A 24,524-nucleotide genomic window follows, 5' to 3' on the forward strand; every position below is an offset into this window, starting at 1 on the left:
CGTTTCTGCATTAACACTCGTCACCTTTATAATTCCGAGATACATAATAGAGAGAGAGATCTTTTATTCTGTAACCTTAAATGAAAATAAACGAAACAAATTTAATAGAGAATCATCAATATTTTGAATTAAAGAGAATTAGCAAGTAAATTAATTCATCATAATCACACGGTTTCGCCGCCGAGGGAGGAAGCAAATCGTTTTTTTCGACATTCCGATGATGGAAGAGACGGCGGAGATCATCGGAAAAAGTAGCTTGCATAAGAACGTCCACAATCACAACCGTTACAGATACCTCTCCAGTTACGGTGGAAGCTCCTCCGTACGGCGTTTTCTCTTCTTCGTCTCCTGCTTCGGTCTATACGCTTTGGTGGCCTTAACGTACGCGTGGCTCGCGTTTCCACCGCATATAGGACGTACGGATCATGTCTCGACGTCTTCGCTAGGTTGCAGAGAGGACAATGAGGGTTCATGGTCTGTTGGCGTTTACTATGGCGATTCTCCCTTCACTCTCAAACCTATTGAAACCGTGAGTCTTTGAAATCTACCTTCAGTTACAGATCATTCTAGGGTTCATGAATGTGTAATCATAATTGCATTTTTTTTTTTTTGGTGATTTTTGTGGGTGATGGGAGACAGGTTAATGTATGGAGGAACGAGAGTGCAGCATGGCCTGTGGCTAACCCTGTTTTAACATGTGCCTCTTTGACCAATTCTGGTTTCCCAAGCAACTTTATAGCTGACCCCTTTCTCTATGTTCAGGTATATGCACTATCTCTGGCAGTGTTCTAAAAATCTGTATATGCGCAAATTGGGTCTAAACAAAATACTTTTTTCAATAAAAATCAGTTTAGATGTTCAAAAAATAAAAAAAATCGGTCTAGTCGTCAACCTAAACAATAATCTTCTATAAAGCGCATAAATATCGTCTAGTAATTTTTGGAACACTGATCTTTGGGTTATCTTGTTTGCTTCATGAATACAATCTTTGTTGCAAGTAACCAAAGACTTTTTGTTTTCTGATCAACCTTGTCAAATCTTAATTTTATTATAACAGGGTGATACTCTTTACCTCTTCTTTGAAAACAAAAACCCAATCACACTGCAAGGGGATATAGGAGTTGCTGAGAGTACAGACAAAGGAGCAACTTGGAAGCCTCTTGGTATAGCTTTGGATGAGGCTTGGCACTTGTCTTTCCCATTTGTCTTCAACTACAACGGACAAGTAAGACACACACTGATAATAAACAACGTTTATCTAAATTATTATATCTTACTTGATTTTTTTTTTTTTTGTTTTACAAAAGATATACATGATGCCGGAGAGCAGCCAGATAGGAGAGCTTCGTCTCTACCGTGCTATCAACTTCCCCTTAACTTGGAAGCTGGAGAAAGTCATCTTACAAAAGCCTCTTGTCGACTCCACTATTATCCACCACCAAGGAAACTACTGGCTACTCGGATCAGATCACAGTAGCTTCGGAACCAAGAAGAACGGCCAGCTAGAAATTTGGTACAGCACCACTCCTCTCGGCCCATGGAAACCACACAAGAAGAATCCTATCTACAACGGCAAAAGAAACGTCGGTGCGAGAAACGGAGGCAGAGGGTTCTTACACGATGGTAATCTCTACCGTGTTGGTCAAGATTGCGGCGAGAATTACGGGAAAAGGATACGCATATTTAAAATAGAGACTCTTTCCAAGGAAGAGTACAAAGAAGTCGAAGTACCCTTCGATTTAGAAGTCCCCCGTAAAGGTAGAAACTCTTGGAACGGAGTTAGGCAGCATCATTTCGAAGTGCGTCAGCTAAGTTCCGGTGGATACGTTGGTCTTGTTGACGGCGACCGTGTAACTTCAGGAGATCTATTTCATCGAGTTTTACTCGGATATGCATCTCTCGCTGGTTCTATCACATTGGTAGTGTTACTCGGGTTTTTGCTTGGGGTTGTGAACTGCATTGTTCCATCGACATGGTGTATGAACTACTACGCTGGGAAAAGAACCGATGCGCTCTTCAATCTAGAAACTGATGGTTTCTTCTCGGAGAAGCTAAGACGGATGTGTTCTCGGTTAAATCGAGTACCTCCCTTTCTGAGAGGACTCGTGAAGCCTAGCTCTAGGTTAGGAAGATTAGCACTCGGTTTGATACTCCCCGTAGGAGTCTTTCTCTCATGTCTAGGCGTCAGTTACATATACGGTGGAAGCGGAGCTGTTGAGCCTTACACTTTCAAAGGCCACGCGTCTCAGTTCACGTTAGCAACTATGACTTACGACGCACGTCTCTGGAACCTCAAAATGTACGTGAAACACTACTCACGATGTGCTTCTGTTAAAGAGATCGTTGTCATATGGAACAAAGGGCATCCTCCTGAGCCCACCGAGCTAGACTCCGCCGTGCCGGTCAGAATCCGAGTCGAGAAAAGGAACTCTCTCAACAACAGGTTCAGTATCGACCCGTTGATTACAACCAGAGCCGTTCTGGAGCTCGACGACGATATAATGATGTCCTGCGATGAGATCGAAAAGGGGTTTAGGGTTTGGCGGGAGCACCCGGAGAGACTGGTGGGATTCTACCCGCGTTACGTTGACCAGAGCATGACTTATAGCGCGGAGAAATTCGCGAGGAGTCATAAGGGGTACAATATGATTTTAACCGGAGCGGCGTTTATGGACGTTGGTTTCGCGTTTGGGCTGTACCAGTCGGAGAGGGCGAGGCTTGGTCGGGAGTTCGTGGACGAGCAGTTTAACTGCGAAGACGTTCTGTTGAATTTCTTGTACGCGAACGCGAGTGGTTCGGCGAAGGCGGTGGAGTATGTGAGGCCGTCGGCTTTGGTGCTTGATACTTCGAAGTTTTCGGGCGTGGCGATAAGTGGGAACACGGATCAGCATTACAGGAAGAGAAGCGAGTGTCTACGGAGATTCTCGGAGTTGTACGGGACCTTGTCTGATCGGAGGTGGGAGTTCGGTGAAAGAAGAGATGGGTGGGATTTGTAGAAAGAGGGAGTTGTTAACTTGTAAGTCAAGCAAGTAGTTTTTTTCAAATAAGTTTTAAAATATGAATTTTGTAGCTCTTTGTTCTATGATGTTAAGTTTAGCCTCTGTATTTCTCATATAATCGTGTTATTAGATGTTTAGAAGCTGTTGTAGGGAAATAGAGAGGTATGGAATATTGGGAATATCGTGTTTACGAGGAATGAACATAGCTTATGTATTCACTGCATGATTAACGAGAGTTTTTAATTTAGGCTTTTAACTCATGATTTGACATTTTTTGTTTTTATTTTTTTTGCATTTTTCGGCTAAGAACTAGCTTTTAGACCATAATTAACTTAGCTTTGGCTAAGAGATGGTTCTTAGTTTTTCTTAGATTTTAATTAAAAAAAAGCTAAGAACCGTCTTTTAAATAAGAGATATAAGAGCATCTTTAACGCAGGTAAAAATGAGGGTTTTTCAACTGTTTGTGGGCCCCACTAACGCGCGGGTCCCACACAAAAAGAAGGAACGGTTGCTTCAGTTACTGAATTAAGAGGCGGTTCAGCTTGGGTTTTTGTACTGTTCGCAGGCTTCACTGACACATGGCGATCTGCGATTGGTTCCTTTTTATTTTTATTTTAAAATCAGACAAAATAAAAAAACAGTAAAAAATAAAAAATAAGAACCCCCAAATGGGGTTCACGCGTTAAAGATGCTCTAAGAGCCGTCTTTTAGCCGAAAAACGTAAAAAAAAAAACAAAACAAAAAAGTGTCAAATCATGAGTTAAAAATCCCTTCTAAAAGATCGGGATTAATCATGCTCTTATATCTCTTATTTAAGAGACGATTCTTAATTTTTTTTAATTAAAAACTAACAAACGGTTCCCACTTTAAGAACCTTGAACCCGGGTTCTTAAAGTCTATGTAATGTTTCTCGTACCGTCAGGAATGGATCTCATAAGGCTACTCAGAGTGATGCAGTCTGGCGTGAATCCTCAAAAGACAGGTAGAATTGTCGGCTATAATATCGTCTATGTAATGTTTCTCATAATTTGTAATAGCATAATTAACCAGACAAAAAAAAAAAAAAAACCTTGAACCCTGGTTAATCATAGTGTTACTGAAGAACCTTTGACCATAGTCTCAAAGTTGGGCCAGTTTTAGATAAAGGACGGATTCTACTTGTAGTGGGCCGAATCATTTTTAAGCCCAACATAGGAGAGGATATTAACTTTCTCACATTTTACTTAAAAAAAGAATTGATAAATGATGCAAGAAAATGGAGATGATGTCAGGGCTTACAAAACATTCAGAAATGAAACATAGACTGGTAATGAGTGAGAGCAGTAAATTACTGCAAATAATACTATTTTAATCGGAAAAAGGGCAGAGAAGAAGTTTAAAAGAAGAAGTTGAAGGAAAAGGAAGTGTGGCACACAACATTTCTCTCTCCTCCATCAGTTTTCCCCTCATTTCTCTCTCTGCTCTTCCCAACACTCTCTTTCTCTCTCTCTTACCTTTTTTTTTTCCTTCAATCGAGAGTTGTTCGCTTTTATTCGATACCAAATTTTCGAAATCGGAACCCCCCACCACCACCCCCTATTCACTGTACAACAGATCCAACGGTTCTCTGATTTTGTTTCTGTTTGATTGTGAAACCGATTATTCCTCTAACTTGATTCTACCATGGGTCGTATCGAGACGTAGAAGAGAGGAATGGAGAAGGAATTCGATTCAAAGCTTGTCCTTCAAGGCAATGGCAATGGCGGAAGTGTCTCCAGAAGCAAGAGCTTCTCCTTCAAAGCTCCCCAAGAGAGTTTCACCATCCAGGACTTCCAGCTCGGCAAGATCTACGGCGTTGGCTCTTACTCTAAGGTTTATTATTCAATTCAATTCAATTCAAAATGCTTTCCATCTTCTCTCACCAATGTTGGGCTTTTTTATTCATTGAAAACCTATTGAAATTGATTATGCAAAATTTTATTTAAATTTGATCTCTTTTGCCAGTTTTTGAGTGCCTTATGGATAATTAAAAAAAAAAAAAAAAATCAGGTTGTTAGGGCAAAGAAGAAGGAAAGTGGAACTGTGTATGCGTTAAAGATTATGGACAAAAAATTCATCACCAAGGAGAACAAAACAGCTTATGTGAAACTCGAGAGGATTGTTCTTGATCAGCTTGATCATCCTGGGATCATCAAACTCTTCTTCACTTTTCAAGACTCCTTCTCACTTTGTACGTATCTCTTCTACTTCAAAAATCAATGTACTTGTGTGGCTTGCTATACACAAATTGATTTTCTCCATATGCTTTTTTTGGTTAGATATGGCACTTGAATCTTGCGAGGGTGGCGAGCTTTTCGACCAAATTACTAGAGTACGAATAATCCTCTGAACCTTCGCGGTTATTTCATATTTATTGGGCTTAACCAGAGGCCATTAGCTCAACTGGAAAGTACTCTGGCTGTTGGGTCAGAGGTCCCCAGTTCGAGTGACCGCTGGGACGAACTGGCTGGGGGGGATTACGGCTTCGGCCAAACCTCCTAGTATTCAAAAAAAATATTATTGGGTTTAGACATACCATGATGGTTATTTTCTGTGTTTGTGTGCAGAAAGGTAGGCTATCTGAGGAAGAAGCTCGGTTCTACAGTGCACAAGTTGTGGATGCTCTTGAGTATATACATAGTATGGGACTCATACATCGTGATATCAAGGTAAACTCCACTATCTTCTCTTTTATGGCCTCTACAATGCCTAAGTGTTTTTTTTTTTTTTTAATTCAAATGGTAGCCGGAGAATCTGTTGCTGACTTCAGATGGGCACATCAAGATTGCGGATTTTGGAAGTGTGAAGCCGATGCAAGATAGCAGGATCACTGTGCTTCCTAATGCTGCTTCTGGTAATATGACCCTGTCCATTAACCTTTCTAATATTTATGGGCTTTAAGGTCTTATCAGACAGTTATTGTCAGATTCTGGTTTAACTGGTGACGTATACAGACGATAAGGCGTGCACTTTTGTCGGAACTGCTGCTTATGTTCCTCCGGAGGTTCTCAACTCATCTCCAGCAACTTTTGGGTAAGAGTTAATTTGCCTTTTTTCTTTTTTTTTGTGGATTACAATATCCCTTACTCTGTGGAACATTATTCAAACAGAAATGATCTCTGGGCTCTGGGCTGCACTATCTACCAAATGCTTTCAGGGACTTCTCCATTCAAAGACGCTAGTGAATGGCTGATTTTCCAAAGAATTATAGCCAGAGATATAAAGTTCCCAAGTCATTTCTCAGATGCAGCAAGAGACCTCATTGACCGGTTACTGGTAAGATACTATCAAAAGCCGCTGTCATCACCAGTCAAATGATAAGGCAGCAACTCTTTTATACTGTTGTGTTCTCTCTCTCAGGATACTGATCCAAGCAGAAGACCAGGTGCTGGGTCAGAAGGTTATGCTGCTCTTAAGAGACATCCTTTCTTTATGGGAGTGGACTGGAAGAATCTAAGGTCTCAGACTCCTCCAAAACTAGCCCCAGATCCTGCGGTAGGCTTCTGATGCTCGTTACTATTATCGTTTTGTTTGTTTGTTGATTTGGTTATTTTTTACCTGGCGTGCAGTCTCAGACAGCATCTCCGGAGAGGGAAGACGCTCATGGTTCTTCTCCATGGAACCCGACTCATATTGGAGATTCTTCAGCTGCACATAACGATGGGCACAGTGCTCCTTCTACACCTTCTGAATCATCATCGGGTTCCATAACACGGCTTGCGTCAATAGACTCTTTTGATTCGAGATGGTGGGAACATTCAGGATTTCTTATCCCACTGTTTTCTTAAAACCTGATAAGTTTTTATTTGTGTGAACGTTTTGTTATAACAGGCAACAGTTTCTGGAGCCGGGAGAATCGGTCCTGATGATATCAGCAGTGAAGAAGCTTCAGAAAATAACGAGCAAGAAGGTGCAGCTAATACTAACCAACAAACCCAAGCTAATCTATGTCGACCCGTCGAAGCTAGTTGTGAAAGGGAACATCATCTGGTCTGATAACTCGAATGACCTCAACGTTGTAGTCACTAGCCCTTCTCATTTCAAGATTTGCACGGTAGGGGCATCATTTCCTTGGGCTTTTTGTCTTCTCTAGTCTCTCTACCAACAAGATGTCTGAAACTTAAACTGCGAATCTTCTTGAAATCTGCAGCCAAAGAAGGTTTTGTCATTTGAAGACGTGAAACAGAGAGCTTTGGTGTGGAAAAAAGCAATCGAGACTCTTCAGAATCGCTGAGAGAAGCTCCTGGGAAGAAGAATGGTTCTGTTGTTTCTACATTTCTCTGTGTTTTCTTTCCTTTTAAAGATATGAACTGAACAAACTCAATTCATCAGATGTTTTACCATAGCCGACAAAAGAAATGTTTACCATACCCACCTTTGAAAATACCATTTCCATATTCCCACAACTTGACACAGGGCTAGTTAAAAAAATTCGGGGTTCTTGAGCCAAATTTTCTTTAGGATCTTCTAGCAATTTTTTTTTTTTAAATACATCTCTTATATACTAAAGAACAAGTCATTCAAGCAATAAGATTTTGACATGTGTAATTGTTTTTACAAAAAAAATTAGGCCAAATTTTTTGATTTCAAATATTTATGTAATTGCAAAATTATTAAATCAAGAATTTCAAATATTTATGTAATTGCAAAATTATTAAATCACTATTTTTCCTCGAACTGATATCATCACATGTTCCATGAATTCAGTAACTCCTGATACCAACTGCCCATCTCATAATCTCATATATAGAGTTCAGTTAACTATTTTTATTTTTCGATTTTTATTTTTTGATTCTTCTCAACAGTTTCACTTTCTTTGTCTTTTTATGTAGGTTTTGAGTGCAGCAGATATCTTTATTCAAATCGATCATTTAAAAACAGTTTTTTATGATTCTTTCTACATGATTCAAGTTGTTATCATAGTTTACTTCTATTTTGTATTCTATTTTCTTAAAAAGAGTGAAAACCAGAGATTTGTTTCAAAAGATATTACTATTAGAAGCATGAAGTTATTTGATTCTCAGCCTGGTTATTCCTGTGAAAGAGGTAAACTGATTACATTTAAAATTGTAATTATCTAAAATATGTTTAGATAGATGAAGCTTTGTAGACATTTTAAAACAAAGTTAGAAGAAAACTAGAAAAACAGAGTGCGGTTAAACATGTGTTATCTAGGTTTAGAAAATATGACTAAAATAAACGGAGAAGCTGTATGGGAAACATATGTATATCTTATTTATAGTTTGTTGATTTTACTATCTTTTTAACATCACTAATTTTACTAATCTATCAAAGAAATTTCTACGAGAAACATATTTTAATATGAAAATGGGTGCAAGTAAATATTCAGCGAAGATATTTAATCAAGTTTTACATGTGTTATCTAGGTTTAGAAAATATGACTAAAATAAAATTTTATTTTTATGCTTTGAATCATTATAACTTATGATCAGATAATTTGAAAAATAATGAAAGTAACCCGTGCGTTAGCACGGGGATAATACTAGTTTTTAATAATACTTTTACAAAATATTAGTAAGATTTTTTTTAATAAATTTAATATTGAATATATATACAACCGAATATAAATAAGAAGATATCAATATCAAATTATTTTGTTTGTTAGTGTTAGTTTTTATTTTAAAAAAAATCAAAAAAAATAAGTTAAATTTTGAATTCTTAATATTACTAGTCTGATTTCATACATAAATTAACTCTGACCTAACAATTGAACACAAAAAAATTATGTTGAAAAACAGTTTTTTGATTCTTTTGTTTATTCAAAAAATCAAACAGCTGTATTTCAAAATTAAAATTACAAGAAAGTATTTATTTCAAGTATAACTATTTTGTCAAAACCATGGTTACAATGTTGTAAATCAAAACATTGTCCAGTGTTAGAAACTTGCATATTACGAACAAACTAAGAATGTGAAAGACAAAATTGATTGTTTTTAATAAAGGTTTCATACCATTGAGGACCAAAACCATAATTTTCTGAGAGATAACAGGGAAAAAAAACTATAGAAAATGGTTTCGACAATCTTCTAAAATGTACTCTGACTAATGTTTATTACCTCATTGTTATCATCAGTTAATTTATTCATCTACTAAACATGAATTAGTGACAAAACAAATCTGTTTTATATAATTAGTACTCTTCTAAATTTCTAAAAAAAATTAATGATCAGATAAGTAAATAAATACATATAATAGTACAAAAATTATATCATTACTTAATGATTGAATCAAGAATAGCTTTATAAATTTTTTTTTAATTAGTAAACTCTTATATGGACCCATAACTTTTAATCTCTATAGTTTTTTTTTTTCTATTTCCAAATGATGTTCAAAATTTAAGTTACTAGTGTATCCAAAATCTTATATGGTATGGATCAATGTAGATTGATTTATGAGTTCAAGGAAGCCAATTTGGAGTCTTTCAAAATTTGTACAAAGTGTGACTAACTGAGACAATCATATGTAGCTTTAAGTTTTTTTTTTAAAGGGGCTTAAGGAGTTATTCATTGGACAATGTAGTAGTATTTATATATAATACTTATTATGGAGCCATACTTATTATTTTGGGGTTCAATTGTAATATAATTTGGTTAAATCAGGGAACATTTCAAAACAAAAAAGAAATAACAATTTTTAAAATTTCAATTGTAATATAATTTGGTCAGTAGTTAAAGACATCATTTATACAAAATTTTAATTAGTAGTAATTAACATTTTTTCTTACAAATAGATTCATAACTTTACAACTCTCTAAAATTAATTTTTTTTAATTTAAATAAGAGATTTTAAAACTCCGTTGAGACAGAGACCAAATGCTTGAAATTTTTTAGTTTTGTAAGTCGCACCTAGACTCCCTAGTAAGGTGTGACAGATCTTCATTTGTATTTTATGCATATCGGTATCTACTAATTATGGAAAAGCCGTTAGCATCAGAGTTAACTCTGTAGATGCTCTTGATTGGGATTTTTGTTAACTCCCTGGTGAATAATTTTTCTTACAAATAGATTCATAATTTTACGTCTCTATAAAATTAATTTTTTAATTTAAAAGTAAAAATTTAAGCTAGTAGTGACACATCTTTTCTAACAGATAGATCCATAACTTTACAGCACTATAAAATCAAAACTTTATTCACATTAGGTAGTAAATTTTTGTAATCAACGAACTTATCACTTGTAAATTAAATTATTTTTTAGATATTATAAAATAAGATATATAAGTAATGTAACAACATATATTTATTTTGGTAGAATCTTGGAAGTTGGAACATTTTCTTCATGTTCTAGTATAACAGTAACTATACAATTGTTTCCCACTTCCCCTTAATCTTGCAAAATCATAGGACCACCACAAGTTTCTATTTTTATGTAAGGCTCCACATTCCATGCACAAGCTAGCAACAAAACTGAATGCATTCAAAGAAAATGATAGAGAGAGAAGATTGACACATCAATCCATATATGTGTAAATAACATAGAAGACATGTCTTTCAATGATAGTGATGAACACACATGAAATTTATTGCTTACTCTTAGCTCGTAAATGGGTTAACCACAATACTTCAGTTCTGTCAAAAAAAAGTAAATGCAAACAGCTTAAAAATTAGAACACACTCTTGTAATAAATATCTACTTCTAGTACACCAACTAGTCGCTAGTCAAATCTTCAACTAATTTATAAACAGAAAATTCCAAAGAAATAATAATTCTTACTTTTATATTAAATTCAAATTTATAAAAAGGAAAATTATCACTCATTGACTATATAGTAACTTGTCTGTCTAAACATTCCAAGGTCGAAATAACGCCTAATAAGAGAAACATTTCTTATAACTAATTGATAATTATATATTGAAAAACGTTTATTTTCTTCTTCTTTTTTTACTCGGGATGACTCAAACACGAACAAAGCTCATGGTATCATCATTGATCCAATCATACTTCTCCAAGAACGGATTAGGAATCTTCGAAGTTTCAGGATATCGATCGATAGAATCTTCCCAAACATTCTTATCATCAAGATTCTTAAGAACCTTCCAAACACAGTTATTAGACTCAAATCCAGCTCCCATACTCATCATTAATATCTTGTCACCTTTCTTCAACCTCTTCTTAGCTTCCATGTAACCAAGAACGTACCATAAACCACCAGAAGATGTATTCCCAAACCTATGAAGCGCCATTCTGGCTGGCTCGATATCGAATTCCGTGAGCCCCAAGCTTTTCCCGACACCTTCTATAATCGCTCTTCCTCCGGGGTGAATACAAAAATGGTCTAGACCTGAAAACAGGTCTAGACCTATTCCCGAGCTTCTGGACTCTCCTTTTGTGGTGGTTATTCCTTTAAAAGCGCGGACTATCGCGTACCGGATGAGTTCCTTGAGTGGCAAGACTCTAGGGAGGAGGACTTTTAGGTTTAGGGTTAGGGCTCGAGCAGCTGCTTTTTGAAGGTACTTGGTTAAGAGAAACCCTGGGTGACCATCTTTGTCTTCCATTTGTATGCAGCACGAGTAGGCCTCGTCTTCCGACCCCACGTGGGCTCGGACGGCAGTCACAAGCTTCATCAAGGCCCGGTTCTTGAACCGTGGTGCGTTGGTTAACAGAACAGAGCTTCCTCCAGCACGGAAGAGACAGTTTGATAGCATCATCGACCTATCTTTACCGCAATACCAATGAGGACCCATTGTCTCGGTGCTAACAACGAGTGCAAACGAGTTCTCTCGAGTCTCGAAGATACGTTGCACTATATCTATCGATATAACGCTCGCGCTACACCCTAGACCCGAGAGGTTGAAGGATTTGATGTCTTCACGCAGCTTGTATCTATTGATGACTCTCGAGGTTAGAGAAGGAGATGGAGCGAAGAGAGAGACGTTGACGACGAGAATGTCTATGTCTGAAGGAGAGACTAAACCCTTTGTCTTGTGGAAAAGCTTGTCGAGGGTGTCGAACATGATCTCGTCCATCTCGGAGTGAGCATCGAGGAGTGTAGGAGAGGCTTCTCTACCTTCGAGGACGTTTCTTGGGCCGTACGTTTCTTCTCCTATACCGGAACTAACCATTGTGCGGAGAAGAAACCTGTACTCTTCGAGACCCAAGTTCTCGTTGCGTTGGACGATCTTGGCACAAGTCTCGGTGTCGAGTTTTCTCTCGTCTTGGCCCTTGTAGCACTCGTAGTGAAGCATGAAACAGTTTCTTTGGTTTCTTTTGTTGAGAACGTACTTGGAGATGTAGAATATGAATAGAGTTGAGACAAGGAACAGAGAAGGGAGTGAAAAGAGCTCCATAGAAAGTGTATTTGTGTTTTCTTTTTTGTTTGTTTCTTTAAGTTGTATCAAAGTTGTAGGACATGTACGGCTTTTTATAGAGAGAGTGATATGGGGAGCTCTTGTTTAAAATTAATTTTGTGGAACTATAACTCCTGTACCAACTACTTTACTGTTTAAAGATAGTTACAATAAAATTTTAAGTTGTTTCCACCAAAAAAGTTTGAGCATATTTTAAATTAATTATAAAACGAGAGATTTTTTTTTTGGTGTAAACAAAACGAGAGATTTGCTAAATAGTTTGATTGTTTCATAGAATTGATTTGTTTTACGTTTTGAAAATAGTTTCCATTTATGTAAGAAGTATCACCTATCGACGTACCCTCCATATATATCATATAGTTTTTCATTTATCCTTTTTGTATGCAATGGTTCAAGGCATCTTTCACATATGTTGTTTAATGTTTATTTTAATTAGAAGTATGGAACTTGGAATATTCACAAAGGCATAAACAAAACCAATATTGATAAACATGGCATGGTCCTGAGATTTCGGGGGCATGTGCTGTCTTGTGTCTATGTAAAATTTTAATTTTTTACAAATTTGGGGACCTAAAATTTTTTTTGCAGCCCTATTTATATGTATTTTTTTCAAAAACTTTGAGAATCTATTGCAAATGTTTCACCTAGCATGGTCTAGGGCCGGCCCTGTTGATAAATGAAACCACAAGCAAAGAATTCGTACCATGGTCTCTCTATCTCATTTGTTGGTTGATGTTATGTGTTAATGGTAACACACGTGTATCATCAAATAAATTCGAACTAGGATAAGATCTGCACAAGAGGAAAATTTATATGAAAATTATTTAAAAAATATTGTATGGAAAAATAAATTTATATTCTTGATCGAATTAATATTTTGGCCTTTAATTTTTTTTTTACTTTTTGTTAATTAAATAATTTATATACAGATGAGCTGATCCCATTTTTTAAAAAATGTTTTAGGTCAAAACATCATTTATCGCATAAGAACGTTCTTAACGTTTAGGCAGAAGAATTTCAGATCTCCTATTTGGTTACAATGAAACTATATTAGCTCAGTTTTATATCATGATTTAGAAATTTAAAAGTTAATTATGGTCGTGAAAAGTTTACGTTCATGTGTCAATCCTATGTATCTTCAATTTTTTTTTTGTGTTTCTTTTTCATTTTGGTTATTGCTCGATATAAATATTGATTTTGGAGTTTATTCTCATTTCGTTTGTTTGTTTTGGTCTGAGATTTAGAAATTTTTTAAGATTTAAAATTTTTAAAGAGATACAGATTTAGGTTAAGATCTGCACTTTTTGCAAAATAAATATTTGATATTTATTACTTATTTTATGTTTTCTGCATATTATGAAATAATAAAATAATAAGTATATATACTAAATAACTAAGAAATCAGTTACTATTATGTAATAAATTAGTGTGTGCATATAAATCAAATGATCATTTTTGTTTATTCGCAATTATTTTAGGGTAAATAAATCAAAACAATCAATCTTATCTATCGTATATGATATATAACTAAATTTAAATGATATTAATACAGATATATAGTATACTTTTAATATGTATATTTATTAAATGAGGTTTCTACTTATATGATTTTATGATTATTTGCATATTTGTGTAACAAAATTTCACACCAATGATTTTTTTTAATGTGGGATGTTTAGTATTTTCAATAATTTATAATCATTTAAAAAAACAATGAAGATTTCAAAATTAAAATATTAACTTTTCAATATATGTTTAATGCAAATATCAAAATATAAGTATCTATTTTCATATGATGTATATTTTAATTTAAATGATATGAAATATATATATATATATAATATATTAACCTAAAAACCTATTAAAATAAAATTATTTATTCATATGGTCTTATAATAATTATATCTTAATATAGAAAATAAATTTAAACCTTGATCACAAAAGTTTATATGAGACTTTTAACAGTTTTAGTAAAAAAAAAATTTAAAATACAACATATAAAAAAATATCTAGATTTTTTTATTTGATTAATGTAATTGTGTTATTTATTTTAATAATAAATAAATAAACAAAAATGATAAAAAGTATACATATTGTTATCAAATCTTTATTATTTAAAATCATTAATTGTCATATATATTTTAATCACATTAGGTAATTCAGTAGGTTTCATTTAAAGAAAGAATATATAACATTATATTATGGAAATATGTGACAACGTTATATTAAACTATTGTTTATACTAAGTACTCTAGCATCTTAGAAATAAGATTTAGAAGACATTTAGAAGTGCCACATAGGATGAAGTTTTTTTAATTAATACAAAATTAAGGTTCTAATTTTTTAAAAAATATTTAGTTAATATACATGGGATGTGGTGTTGCGTCGTCTTTTAGTTAACCACTACAATAAATTAATTTATCGACTGATCATCTTTGTAAACCCAAAATTAAATGATACAAAAACTCTCATAATCCTGCAGACACCGACCCAACCAACGTAATAACTACGTTTGGTGACTAAGATTAAAACTTTAACTACGTTTGGTGACTAAGATTAAAGCTTACCTATGTTATACGTTGGTTCGAGTTTGAATTTGGGGACACAATAAAATAATTTTTCCAGTTTTTGAGATAAAAAGCAAGTAGGTAGTAGAAAGCAGTCATCTATCAGTGATCAGTCTCATGCGACATTTATGGACCATGATCAGTTTCATGCTTTGATTTACTAACCTTATCTTATTTTGGGTCAGTTTAGTAGTATATTTTATTAAATGTAGTTAAGTTGACACTATAAGATACAATAACACCCTACCTAAGTCCTTACTCCTATCCATTAATCAAAATTAGGTTTATCCACCGATTTATTTCGATTAGTTATGACTTATGATATGATATATACTACTAACTAACGAGAAAAATTTCTCACTAGTTACCCTTTTCAGAGAGTAGTCTTCAACTCCCATCTGTGACGAATTTAATACTTGATTCTTTAAAGTACAATAAAATATTTGTTTGCTTATGTAGAGAACGATTGTTTTTGTGTTGGCAAATTTAAGTTGTAGACGAAACTGCGATCATTTGACGCATGGCCTTGTCGTTATCCACAGCCACAGGCTCACACATTGGAAGATATTCATTTGTCCACCCCTACACTGTCAGATAGAAACGACGAAAAATCAACTGGAAAAATAAGTCCCAAGTTTTTCAAAAGTTCATGAACCAAACCATATAATCAACCCTATCATCCTCAGTAAGAAACTGTACTTTTAATTTCAATCCTCAAAAGTCACTATCAACCAAACAAAACAACAATCAGATAATCTAACTTTCACAATGATCGCATTTGCTATACACGAAGTTAGTTCCCGAGATGCTCCTCCACACTCCAAAATGCTCTCGGGTTTTATTGATGGTTATGATCCTCTTTGCTGTTGCTATGCTTTTACTCTGTCAAAAAAACATACACACAAGGTCCTTGATGTAAGGGTCGAGACTTAGGAGACTCTCTCATTCAGCTGTGAAATAGCTGTCGTATATGGAGAGTTTGTCAAATGCTTCAAAGTTTGCTTTTAGCCCAACTAACTGGCTCCCGATCTGAGCACAACCCGCGTCAGGCCAGCGACAAGTTCCTTCTCCTCTTGTAAGCAACGGACACAATGCTTCACAAACTGTTTGTTCACTCACTGATGAGAGAGATTCTGAGACATCTGTTTTACTGTCCTCGGATTGTTTTGTGGGAATTGAGTGAGAACATTTCTGTGGCCCGTCTCCTACTTCAACTGTGCATTCTCCGTTCTTTGCGACATTAACCTTGCAGCCGAGTGACTGCACGACCCGTGATATGACTGCACGCTCTTCGATAGCTCTCTTTGCTGATTCCCTAGCTGCAAGACTTATATTTCTTTCGTTCAGCAGCTCTTCTCTCAGTGACTCTACTGTAGACGACAATGCATCTACCTTCCTCTCTGCTTCTTCTTTCTCCTGTTCCAGTTTTGTTTTATCCAAACCCAAACAAGTTTAATAGCATGTACAGTTTGGATCTAAACCTTGTTACAAGCAAGAAAATTCCCTCCCTTGTCTTGAACAGATTAAGAAGGATGTGTTTACCTTCTTCATTTCTGAATACTTAACGGTCATGGCTCTACATTGGACCTCGGTTTCTGCAGCGATCGGTTCCACTGGGCAAGCCCACCGAAGATGGAACTGGGGCCAGAGAGTCGGTGCTAGAGCAGCTGCAGGAGGTAATAACGGGCCATCATATCTCGAAGGATCATAAATTGGATTACAATGGGCATGAGAAGTTCCACCGCAGGAACGCAGATCGGTCAAGTAAGACCACATGCATCCACATGCTTCAGAAATCCCCCACTCTTCCCTCTCCTTTTCACTGCAATCATCAAGAAAGCACGATCACTTCCTGTTCAACCACATAACTTTCAACTGATGTAATACAACTTCTAACTTTACAACTAAACTACCGAAGAAAGTTTCAAACCAGAGGGTTACCTATTGCACAAAAAGTTCCCAAAACGACATGAAAGCAAGCAGTCCATGAAATCTACCAGGAAAGTCTGAAACAAAAAATATTGAAGGGTAGAGAATAGCTTTAGTATAAAATCTCACCATGAAACTTTCAGACATCTGCAGAGTATATACATACCGGTGAAAACTCGAAAGCACAAGGATACATCCGCATTAGCTGCGAAACGCAATCAACCCACTGCATACATACCAATATAAACGTGAGCATACTCAAGTATTGTTATTAGATCTGCCACACCAAAAAAAAAAGAATAGTTAACTTGCACGTAAGAGCTGCTTACCTGCAAAAATATAGGAGAATAGTTGTTCAGCCCATGTGAAGAGCTAGAAGGTTGAGCAGCTGCTGATCCTGAAGTTTGCGGCACTGGAGATGAAGGGTAACTTCTGGCAGAAGAAGTCTGAATTGGTGATTCAAAATTACCAGATCCACAAACGTTAGTCATTCCTATACGATCTGACAACGGGTGACCGAATGCTAACCAATCCTTTTCGACAAGAGCCTGATGTCAATTCAAAACAGTAGAAAATACTTAGTTAGCAAACAAAATCTAATAAATGCAGTTTATGTAGGTGAATTAGCTGGTAAAAACATCTGAAATGTAGCATCCTAAACTTGAAATCCATAAGAATTTACGTAAATTCAGTCACAGCGAGAACATTAACACAAAATTCAAAACTATATCATGATGAATACCTGAAACCCAGCAAATGTTCTGTAGTATGGATCAAGCAATAAGCATGCAAGAGAAACCAGCTGAGTTGTTCTGTCCCATCCATCACTGTACAATGGCATCACAAGTCAAGATATAAGAACAATTTTACTGAGAAAAGTAAACTGCATGATTTCACAGATGATAATTGATTTGTTTTCTTAAACCAGCTGAGTTGTTCTGTCGTAATACTTAAACATTGGTACCGTTAAACAAAACAGTTCGGCGGTGACGTGGCCTTGAGATAGCTAACCTGCAGTGCACAAGAACTGATGCCGACTCCATCGCAACACGTGCAGCAATCCATGCCACACCAGCTAAGATGCTCTGGATGTGGCTCAACCAACCACTTTCTCCAAGTAATGATACTGACGCAGACATACTACTGAGATTACCTCCACTCCAAGTCCAGCCACCATGTCTCTATAGATTTCACACAAATAGATATCTCCACCTTTAGCAACGGAATAGGAAACGTTCACTCGAAAATTAATGTAGGATCATGTCCACATGCTATGAGATTAATGCAATATAAGCATATCCTACTTAGTTAAACCACCTAAATGTTCGAGTGCTAGACAACTGCGGAAGTGTCGTTGATACAGAGTTCCCTGGAATTCAGAACTTACTAAAAATGACGACGTCCCATCGGATGATGTTGTACCGTGCATATCTAAATAATCCCTAAGGCGGGAAAAGCTCTCTCTCATTGCATGTATGTTGTCAATCCCAAAGAACACAATCTGAAGAGAAACAATGTCAGTTAAAACAAGCAGTTTCAGAAGACAAAATATTGGGCTTCAAACTAGTTAGGTCATGTACAAACTTCGGATTGCAAATAATTTGAAGATGATTCTGAGCCTCCTCCCATTGCCCCATTTGCTAATGCATTTTTCCTAGGTCTTGCATCTGCGATATAAAGCTTCCTATGACATAAAAACAAAACAAGCGTTGGTGCATGTTTATTATAACAAAGTATCAGCGTTCATCCATACTGAAGAAAATGAACCAACAGAATATAAATTTGTTCTACCCAGATAGACCTTTCTAAATATTTTAGAAAATAATGACACGTTTAATATGGGGCCAACAATGAGTGGTTATCTTCAGGTTATTTGCACATGCGATTTCTATTTTTACTAGCACTCTTTTTCAGTTAACAAAAAAACATGCAAGAAATGCAAGCACATGGAAGTGTCATGCTAATAAAGATGATAAAAAGGGATCAGTAATTCCAAATGTTAACTTTAACTAAATGAGAAAAAAAACATAGGAAGCTCACCGTTGTGCTCCCTCGTGACCAGCTAACTGAGTGCAAAATGAAGCAACAAGTTTCTCATCAAAGTTACTGTTGAAAATGGGCAAAATATATCAAAACTTCAGAATGCACCACTTTAAGCACTTTGATATTCCAAATAAGAAATATCGTGCACAATTCTGGTGATGAAATTGAAGCTTCTATATACCTCCTCATGTTCATCATCAGACCAACTAAAGGTTGTGATGAGCGAGCAATCACAGCTCCACTTCCTGCAATAAATATCAAAAAGTAACATGTAAATAAGGAAGCTATGCCAACGAAATTCAAATGGAAGCACCAAAACCGCTGCATTTCTACCCGGATGACACCACGAGATCACGGGCAAGCGACATTTTGCCCGGAAAGTAGACGCCTGGATTAGCTCTTCATCACTGACATAAAACATGCAATAATTTATTCATGTCTATACTACAGTTTAACCCAAAAAGAAAAAGAAAGAAAGAGCGGTATGCCAAGTTACTGAGGAGAAAATTTCTGTGCCGGTCTCAAACACGAACACAGAAGTTCTCAAAGTCTGGCAGAGACCAAATTAATTTTTTTTTCATGTCCTACCTAATTGATTTTGGAACCATCAAAGCAAACGGATAGGTCTGACACAAGTCATAATTCGAGTTCAAGTTAGTTATCCGCCAATAGTCATTGGACAGTGTGAATGAACCATCTTCAATCATATTCTTTGACGCTTTTAGTGAACTTTTCCCGAGAAGCCGAAAATATTCATTAAGCAATCTTTCCTTTGGGTTTTTGTTACCGAATTTGGAAGGCCCACACGAAAAAGCATAGAGATCCCACACTCTCTCTGGGTTGCTACACTTCAATATTGCATCAACCACAGCACGTCTCTGCAGAAGTATGCCCATAGGATCATATAAGCTTCAAGGAGCAATGGAGAAGGCAGTATAATATGAAAGAAAAAAAGTCACAAGTTTTCACCTGCTTGGTTCCAGGTCGAAAACCATAGACAATTATCCTCATGTCTTTGCCTGCAAAATGCACATCATTCACAATAATTAAACTCAAAGTAACAGACTGCAGGTAATAGATAAAACGGTAACAGAATCCCTTCAACCAAAATTACTGTCATGTAAGAAACAAATGGCAGCACGGAAACGTACCAGTGACCTGTAAAAGACGTTTTGGTGGATTCTTGTCGGAGTGATGTCTGTTTGATTGACCTTTCAGCACCTAAATACAACACCGATGACATACAAATTAAAATCCAGAGCCTAACTTCACAAAAATCAATTAAACAATGCTGTCTTCCTCCAAAGATAAGATAACAAAACATACCATTTTGCTAAACTTCTCGATAGCCACCAGTGGAATTGTACCAAGCGGAACAAGCTTTCTAGTTCCTTCAGTCTTCACAAAGAAAAAACAAGGGATAGATCCTTCAACTTCATAACGGCAATAACATTACAAGGGGTCAACACAAAGAAGAAAGACAAGTCATACCAGAAACAGAATACGGAAGTTAGTCAGCAAGAGAGTCCCCGCCTCGTGGGTGTTAACAAGGATAACTCCACAACACTGAGATCAAAGCAGCCATTAAAGAACTTCAATAAAGAGGCAAATATAAAAGCTTATCTACGATGCTAATTTTCAAGAACCTGACTGAAAGCATTCTTTATCATTATACAGGAATATAAAATTCCCAATTCAAATGAATCCAATTTTGATTAAACCCTAAGGACATACCTCGAAGGTGATCCTCTCGGATTCCAGCAAGCAATCCAAGTTTGAAAAAGAGCTTGACCAAGAAGCTGGCTGATCCTCCAAACAAAACCAGAGAATAATAGTAAATGTAAATTCATTAGGCTTCAATCGATTAACCCTAACAATAACGATGTTCTCGCGAGAGAGAAGCTAAGAATTGTCACAAGATAGAGAGAGAGAGAGAGAGGGCATTACATCGAGTTTACTCCATTCAATCACGTCCCAGCTCCCGGTACCTTCCATCTTCTCCGAGGAATATCGCAGCGATCGTAATCGCCTAGGGGAATTTAACGGCGCCGTCATCGGAATGAAACGGAGACGGTGATGAGGCTTGAGGCTTCCTTTCACCTGCCGCTCAACGGTGACAAAACAATGGGATTCTTCACGCTGCCTTTTCGCCACGACTTTCCCAGATACGACGTAGTTACAGGAAAACGCTTGCGTTTTTTCTTACTTTTTTTTTAGTTGTTTAATTATCTTTCTTACCTATTTATGATTTTTGTTAGTTTATCTATTGATTTTTATTTATCTTAGATACTCTCCCTATTTCACAATTTTTTTTATGTTTTGCTTTGACGCACAAATATTAAAAGAAATTATTTAAAAAATAATAATTTTAGAAATATAATTTAAAAAATCATTCAGCTAATTATAGAAATGACTGTAAAATCTAATCGTTTATACAGTTTTTATAATATTAAAACATCATCTTTTTTAAAGAACATACATACAGCTTGCTGATAAAGTCCATTAGTGTGTAATTTTGGGTATTTAAGAAAATATATTTAATCTTAATTGGCTTTTTTTTTTAAACACTAAGATTATCATTCATCTTAATTGGGTTTTATAAACTCTATTACCAAATTAATATAAAACTATACAAATCTAACTAGATTAATCTTTCAAATCTATCATTATAATATTCCAAAATGAATTTACACTTATAAATTTATGATATAAAGTCAAATGAAATTGTGTTATATGCTAATAAGATATACTCCAATAAAGTATATTTAAATGGAATAAGCTTGCTGAATTTCGAGATTTGGACATCTCAAGTTGCGCAACTATGCAAGTGCTATTTCCACAAACCCACAATCACATACGAATAAACTGTGACCGAAGAAGAAAACACCAAGCACGACTGATGATATAATACAGACAACTTGAACAAATCAGAACTTGAAAATCCGAAGTTTAAGGATTCTTCTGTATCGGATTTTACATAAAATCAAAAAACAACCTTTGCACATACGTATATGCAGTAGTAGTATGCATCTCAACCACAATAAAATCGTAGAAACAATATACAACCTTACCTACTACAAGTCAAGAATTTCAAATCCACCAAGCAGAATAGAAAAGGAAAGACCTCTCGTGGTAATCGACCAATGTCACAGCTTTTCGATTTTTGGGTTTGGGTCCAAGCTGCGTCCCCACGGTTTGGTCTTCCCGGGGGTTTGAGTGTTCCAGTGCCAGCTTAGGTCTAATAATGTAGTCTTGGAGAGATTCACTTCTTGTCTGTGTCCAAACATTTCTCAAGGGTTTTACTACTAGTGGTACACTCTTGAAGAGCTTTAGCGTTAAGCTCTCTCCCAAATCTCCAAACGTAGTTCAGCCCAACGAGAAGCTCAGTAATGATGGTTTCCGTCTTCTGCTGGTTCGCAAAGAAAAGGGTTTGCGCGAGAACTATGTGCGTCCTCGAAACCAAGCTCTGGTGCTCGTAACTCCTCTCCGACTGCCATTTAATCATGTTGTGAGCCAACGGACCAAGCCATTCCAGGATCCCCGCCATCGCGTCTGTCCAGTCTTTCGCTAGTCCTGGATCATAAACCGTGGAAGAACTCAAGTTTTTCGAGTAGGGCTTTAGCCTCTCTCTCAGAGATGTTCTCACGCTCGCCGGTAACATGTTGTAAAGGTCGTCTCTCGCATCGTCACCTATCAAGTGAGGAGACGCAACGAATCTCTCTATCACGATGATGACGTTAGCGTAGTGTAGCGCTAAGCAAGCGGCACCGAGGGTGTTGGGAGCAGCGTCTGACAGCTTGGGCCGAGAAGGAAACGTCAAGTTTTCATGATGATGATGCTCACCACTACTACTCCTAGCTCCGTTCTGTGTCCTAGTGCTGTGAGGATTAACACCGTCGTGAGACACCATGCAGCCTTTAAACGGACCAACCTGTGTTAACCGGTTGGGTTTGGTTTGCTTTTTCGCTGAGGAGACTGAAGGCCTTTCAGGAGTCTGAGTCTGCCCCATCTTCTTGTTATGTTTGCCCATTCCGAGAAGCGGTCCTGACTTGGAGGTGATCTTCCCGAGCTGACCCGAGTAAAAATTGAAACGTTTGTTCTTCTCTGCAACAAGAGGACCAGACTTAGGGGACTCAGTGCTGAGAGAAAGGAAATCGCCCATCTTCGTTGACCTTGTAGCAGCTGAGCCTGACGCTGGACCGGTGAATATCCCAAGAGGACCAGAAGCAAATCTAGGAGGACCAGTACTCTCAGATTGATGAGTCAAAATAGTAGAAACCGATTGGCTACGACCGATGAAATCAGAATCCGCAGAGCTAACATCGCTAGCCTCTACTCTGTAACTAATCCCAAAAACATGTTTAGTCCTAGTCAAGATCGTGAAAATCGATCTAACCAGGAGAAGAACCGTATAGTCATAAGTACGGTTCCAAAGAGACGCATCCTGCAGAGTCTTCACTTCGTGTCTTTTCCACGCGACTTTTCTCTGCCACTCCAATAGATTGTCCGTTGCTGATTCGCTAGTCAGCATTCTCCTGAAACTCTGTTCAAGATCCGCCAAAATCTCAGTCTCTTGGTAAAGACTCGCGTTCGACGAAATAAAACGCTCCATCCTCTTCACTTTCCTATCCATCTTCTTCCACCCAAACTGCCACCCGTACGGGTCAGCACCAGTCACCATCATCTCACCGAAACAACTCTCAAAGCTCTTCAGCTTGGGATCACTGCATTTGCTAGAGAGCCTAGCAACAGCTTTCGCTACATTCTCGACGCTCTCCATCATCTCTTCGCGTATTAGCCTCACGACGAAGTCATCGTCTTCCGAAACTAGCTTCTTGATACCCGTGGAGCGTGTTATCTCGTCCCTAAGCCTAGCGACGTTCTTGTCGCTCAGAGACTGCCATAGATGAACGAGTTTGGAGAGTAAGCTCGCGACCTCGAAGGCTAATACTCCGAGCACCTCCTTCTCTTTATGGCCTTCGTGCTGTTTCTTTGGGAATTTCCATAGATTGCGAAACCAAGTCTCTGAAACCATCTTCTCTCAACCTGGTGCGTTGCCAATAGACCAAAACCAATACAAATTAACAAACATTTAAGGAGTAATCTACTAACCAACACATGCGAGGAAGTGCAGAATCAATCAAACACATGACAAATAGGAGATAGAAACTGTAATGCTTAACTGGGCCTCCCACGTCCGCTCACTCGGCGCGGCCCCTAAGTTCCATTCTGTGCAACGGGCGGTGCGTAAATTTTCCGAAGGCTCAAAAGTCATGTGTTGATTTAAACATGTCTTTCAAGCCTTCGGAAAATTAAATTAAGGCACGGCTCGATGCACCACTGGATAGGATTGCCGAGTGAGCGGGCAAGCGGCCATATTAGCTGTGAGCGGTCGAGGCGTTACTATCAAGAAACAGCTCTTATGTAATCGAATTTGGCTTGAAAATTTGGGGAAATCTAGCTACATAACTCTTTTTACATAAAATCTCTAGCTCAAGGTCTCGCAACTTAAGCCATTTCAGCATCAAATTAGCAACAACAAAAAAACCTAGAAAAGGAAGAAGACGACAATCACTGAAGACGCGTGATTCGAATAGGAATTGTCGGTAGGGAACAGTAAGATCCACACAGAGGAAGCTC

At 37.0% G+C, this 24,524-nt stretch overlaps 5 protein-coding genes across 5 annotated transcripts in view; 2 read left to right on the forward strand and 3 right to left on the reverse strand.

The window, feature by feature from the left end:
• Positions 1–39: 39 nt before the first annotated feature.
• On the forward strand, positions 40–3,187 carry LOC106316223 (glycosyltransferase family protein 64 protein C5). Its single transcript, XM_013754092.1, has 4 exons — positions 40–529; positions 640–762; positions 1,058–1,225; positions 1,308–3,187. The coding sequence occupies exons 1-4, from the start codon at positions 218–220 to the stop codon at positions 2,994–2,996; spliced, it is 2,292 nt and encodes a 763-aa protein (XP_013609546.1). The 5' UTR covers positions 40–217; the 3' UTR covers positions 2,997–3,187.
• A 1,218-nt stretch (positions 3,188–4,405) lies between these two features.
• On the forward strand, positions 4,406–7,389 carry LOC106313159 (3-phosphoinositide-dependent protein kinase 1). Its single transcript, XM_013750901.1, has 11 exons — positions 4,406–4,850; positions 5,028–5,208; positions 5,297–5,349; positions 5,585–5,686; positions 5,763–5,871; positions 5,972–6,050; positions 6,128–6,293; positions 6,378–6,512; positions 6,587–6,765; positions 6,849–7,071; positions 7,168–7,389. The coding sequence occupies exons 1-11, from the start codon at positions 4,692–4,694 to the stop codon at positions 7,249–7,251; spliced, it is 1,470 nt and encodes a 489-aa protein (XP_013606355.1). The 5' UTR covers positions 4,406–4,691; the 3' UTR covers positions 7,252–7,389.
• A 3,433-nt stretch (positions 7,390–10,822) lies between these two features.
• On the reverse strand, positions 10,823–12,345 carry LOC106316651 (3-ketoacyl-CoA synthase 21). The gene has a single exon (XM_013754529.1). It carries the CDS (start codon positions 12,322–12,324, stop codon positions 10,933–10,935), a length of 1,392 nt encoding a protein of 463 aa, XP_013609983.1. The 5' UTR covers positions 12,325–12,345; the 3' UTR covers positions 10,823–10,932.
• Positions 12,346–15,528: 3,183 nt separating this feature from the next.
• On the reverse strand, positions 15,529–21,085 carry LOC106319129 (phosphatidylinositol-3-phosphatase myotubularin-2). Its single transcript, XM_013757368.1, has 19 exons — positions 20,832–21,085; positions 20,619–20,687; positions 20,376–20,450; positions 20,211–20,282; positions 20,036–20,105; positions 19,854–19,903; positions 19,473–19,762; positions 19,218–19,291; positions 19,066–19,129; positions 18,882–18,947; positions 18,426–18,525; positions 18,229–18,342; positions 17,853–18,022; positions 17,584–17,668; positions 17,171–17,389; positions 17,008–17,067; positions 16,854–16,918; positions 16,455–16,734; positions 15,529–16,328 (listed from the first exon to the last, which is right to left on the reverse strand). Exons 1-19 carry the CDS (start codon positions 20,937–20,939, stop codon positions 15,855–15,857), a joined length of 2,505 nt encoding a protein of 834 aa, XP_013612822.1. The 5' UTR covers positions 20,940–21,085; the 3' UTR covers positions 15,529–15,854.
• A 679-nt stretch (positions 21,086–21,764) lies between these two features.
• LOC106318767 overlaps positions 21,765–24,524 on the reverse strand; it is a 3,101-nt gene continuing 341 nt past the window's right edge. The window contains exon 2 of the mRNA XM_013756893.1: positions 21,765–23,930. Coding sequence (XP_013612347.1) covers positions 22,147–23,919 — 1,773 coding nt within the window. The 5' untranslated portion in view covers positions 23,920–23,930 and the 3' untranslated portion in view covers positions 21,765–22,146. The remainder of the gene's footprint in view (positions 23,931–24,524) is intronic.

The sequence above is a fragment of the Brassica oleracea genome, chromosome C9 (genome assembly GCF_000695525.1).
Source record: "Brassica oleracea var. oleracea cultivar TO1000 chromosome C9, BOL, whole genome shotgun sequence".
Taxonomy (NCBI): Eukaryota; Viridiplantae; Streptophyta; class Magnoliopsida; order Brassicales; family Brassicaceae; genus Brassica; species Brassica oleracea.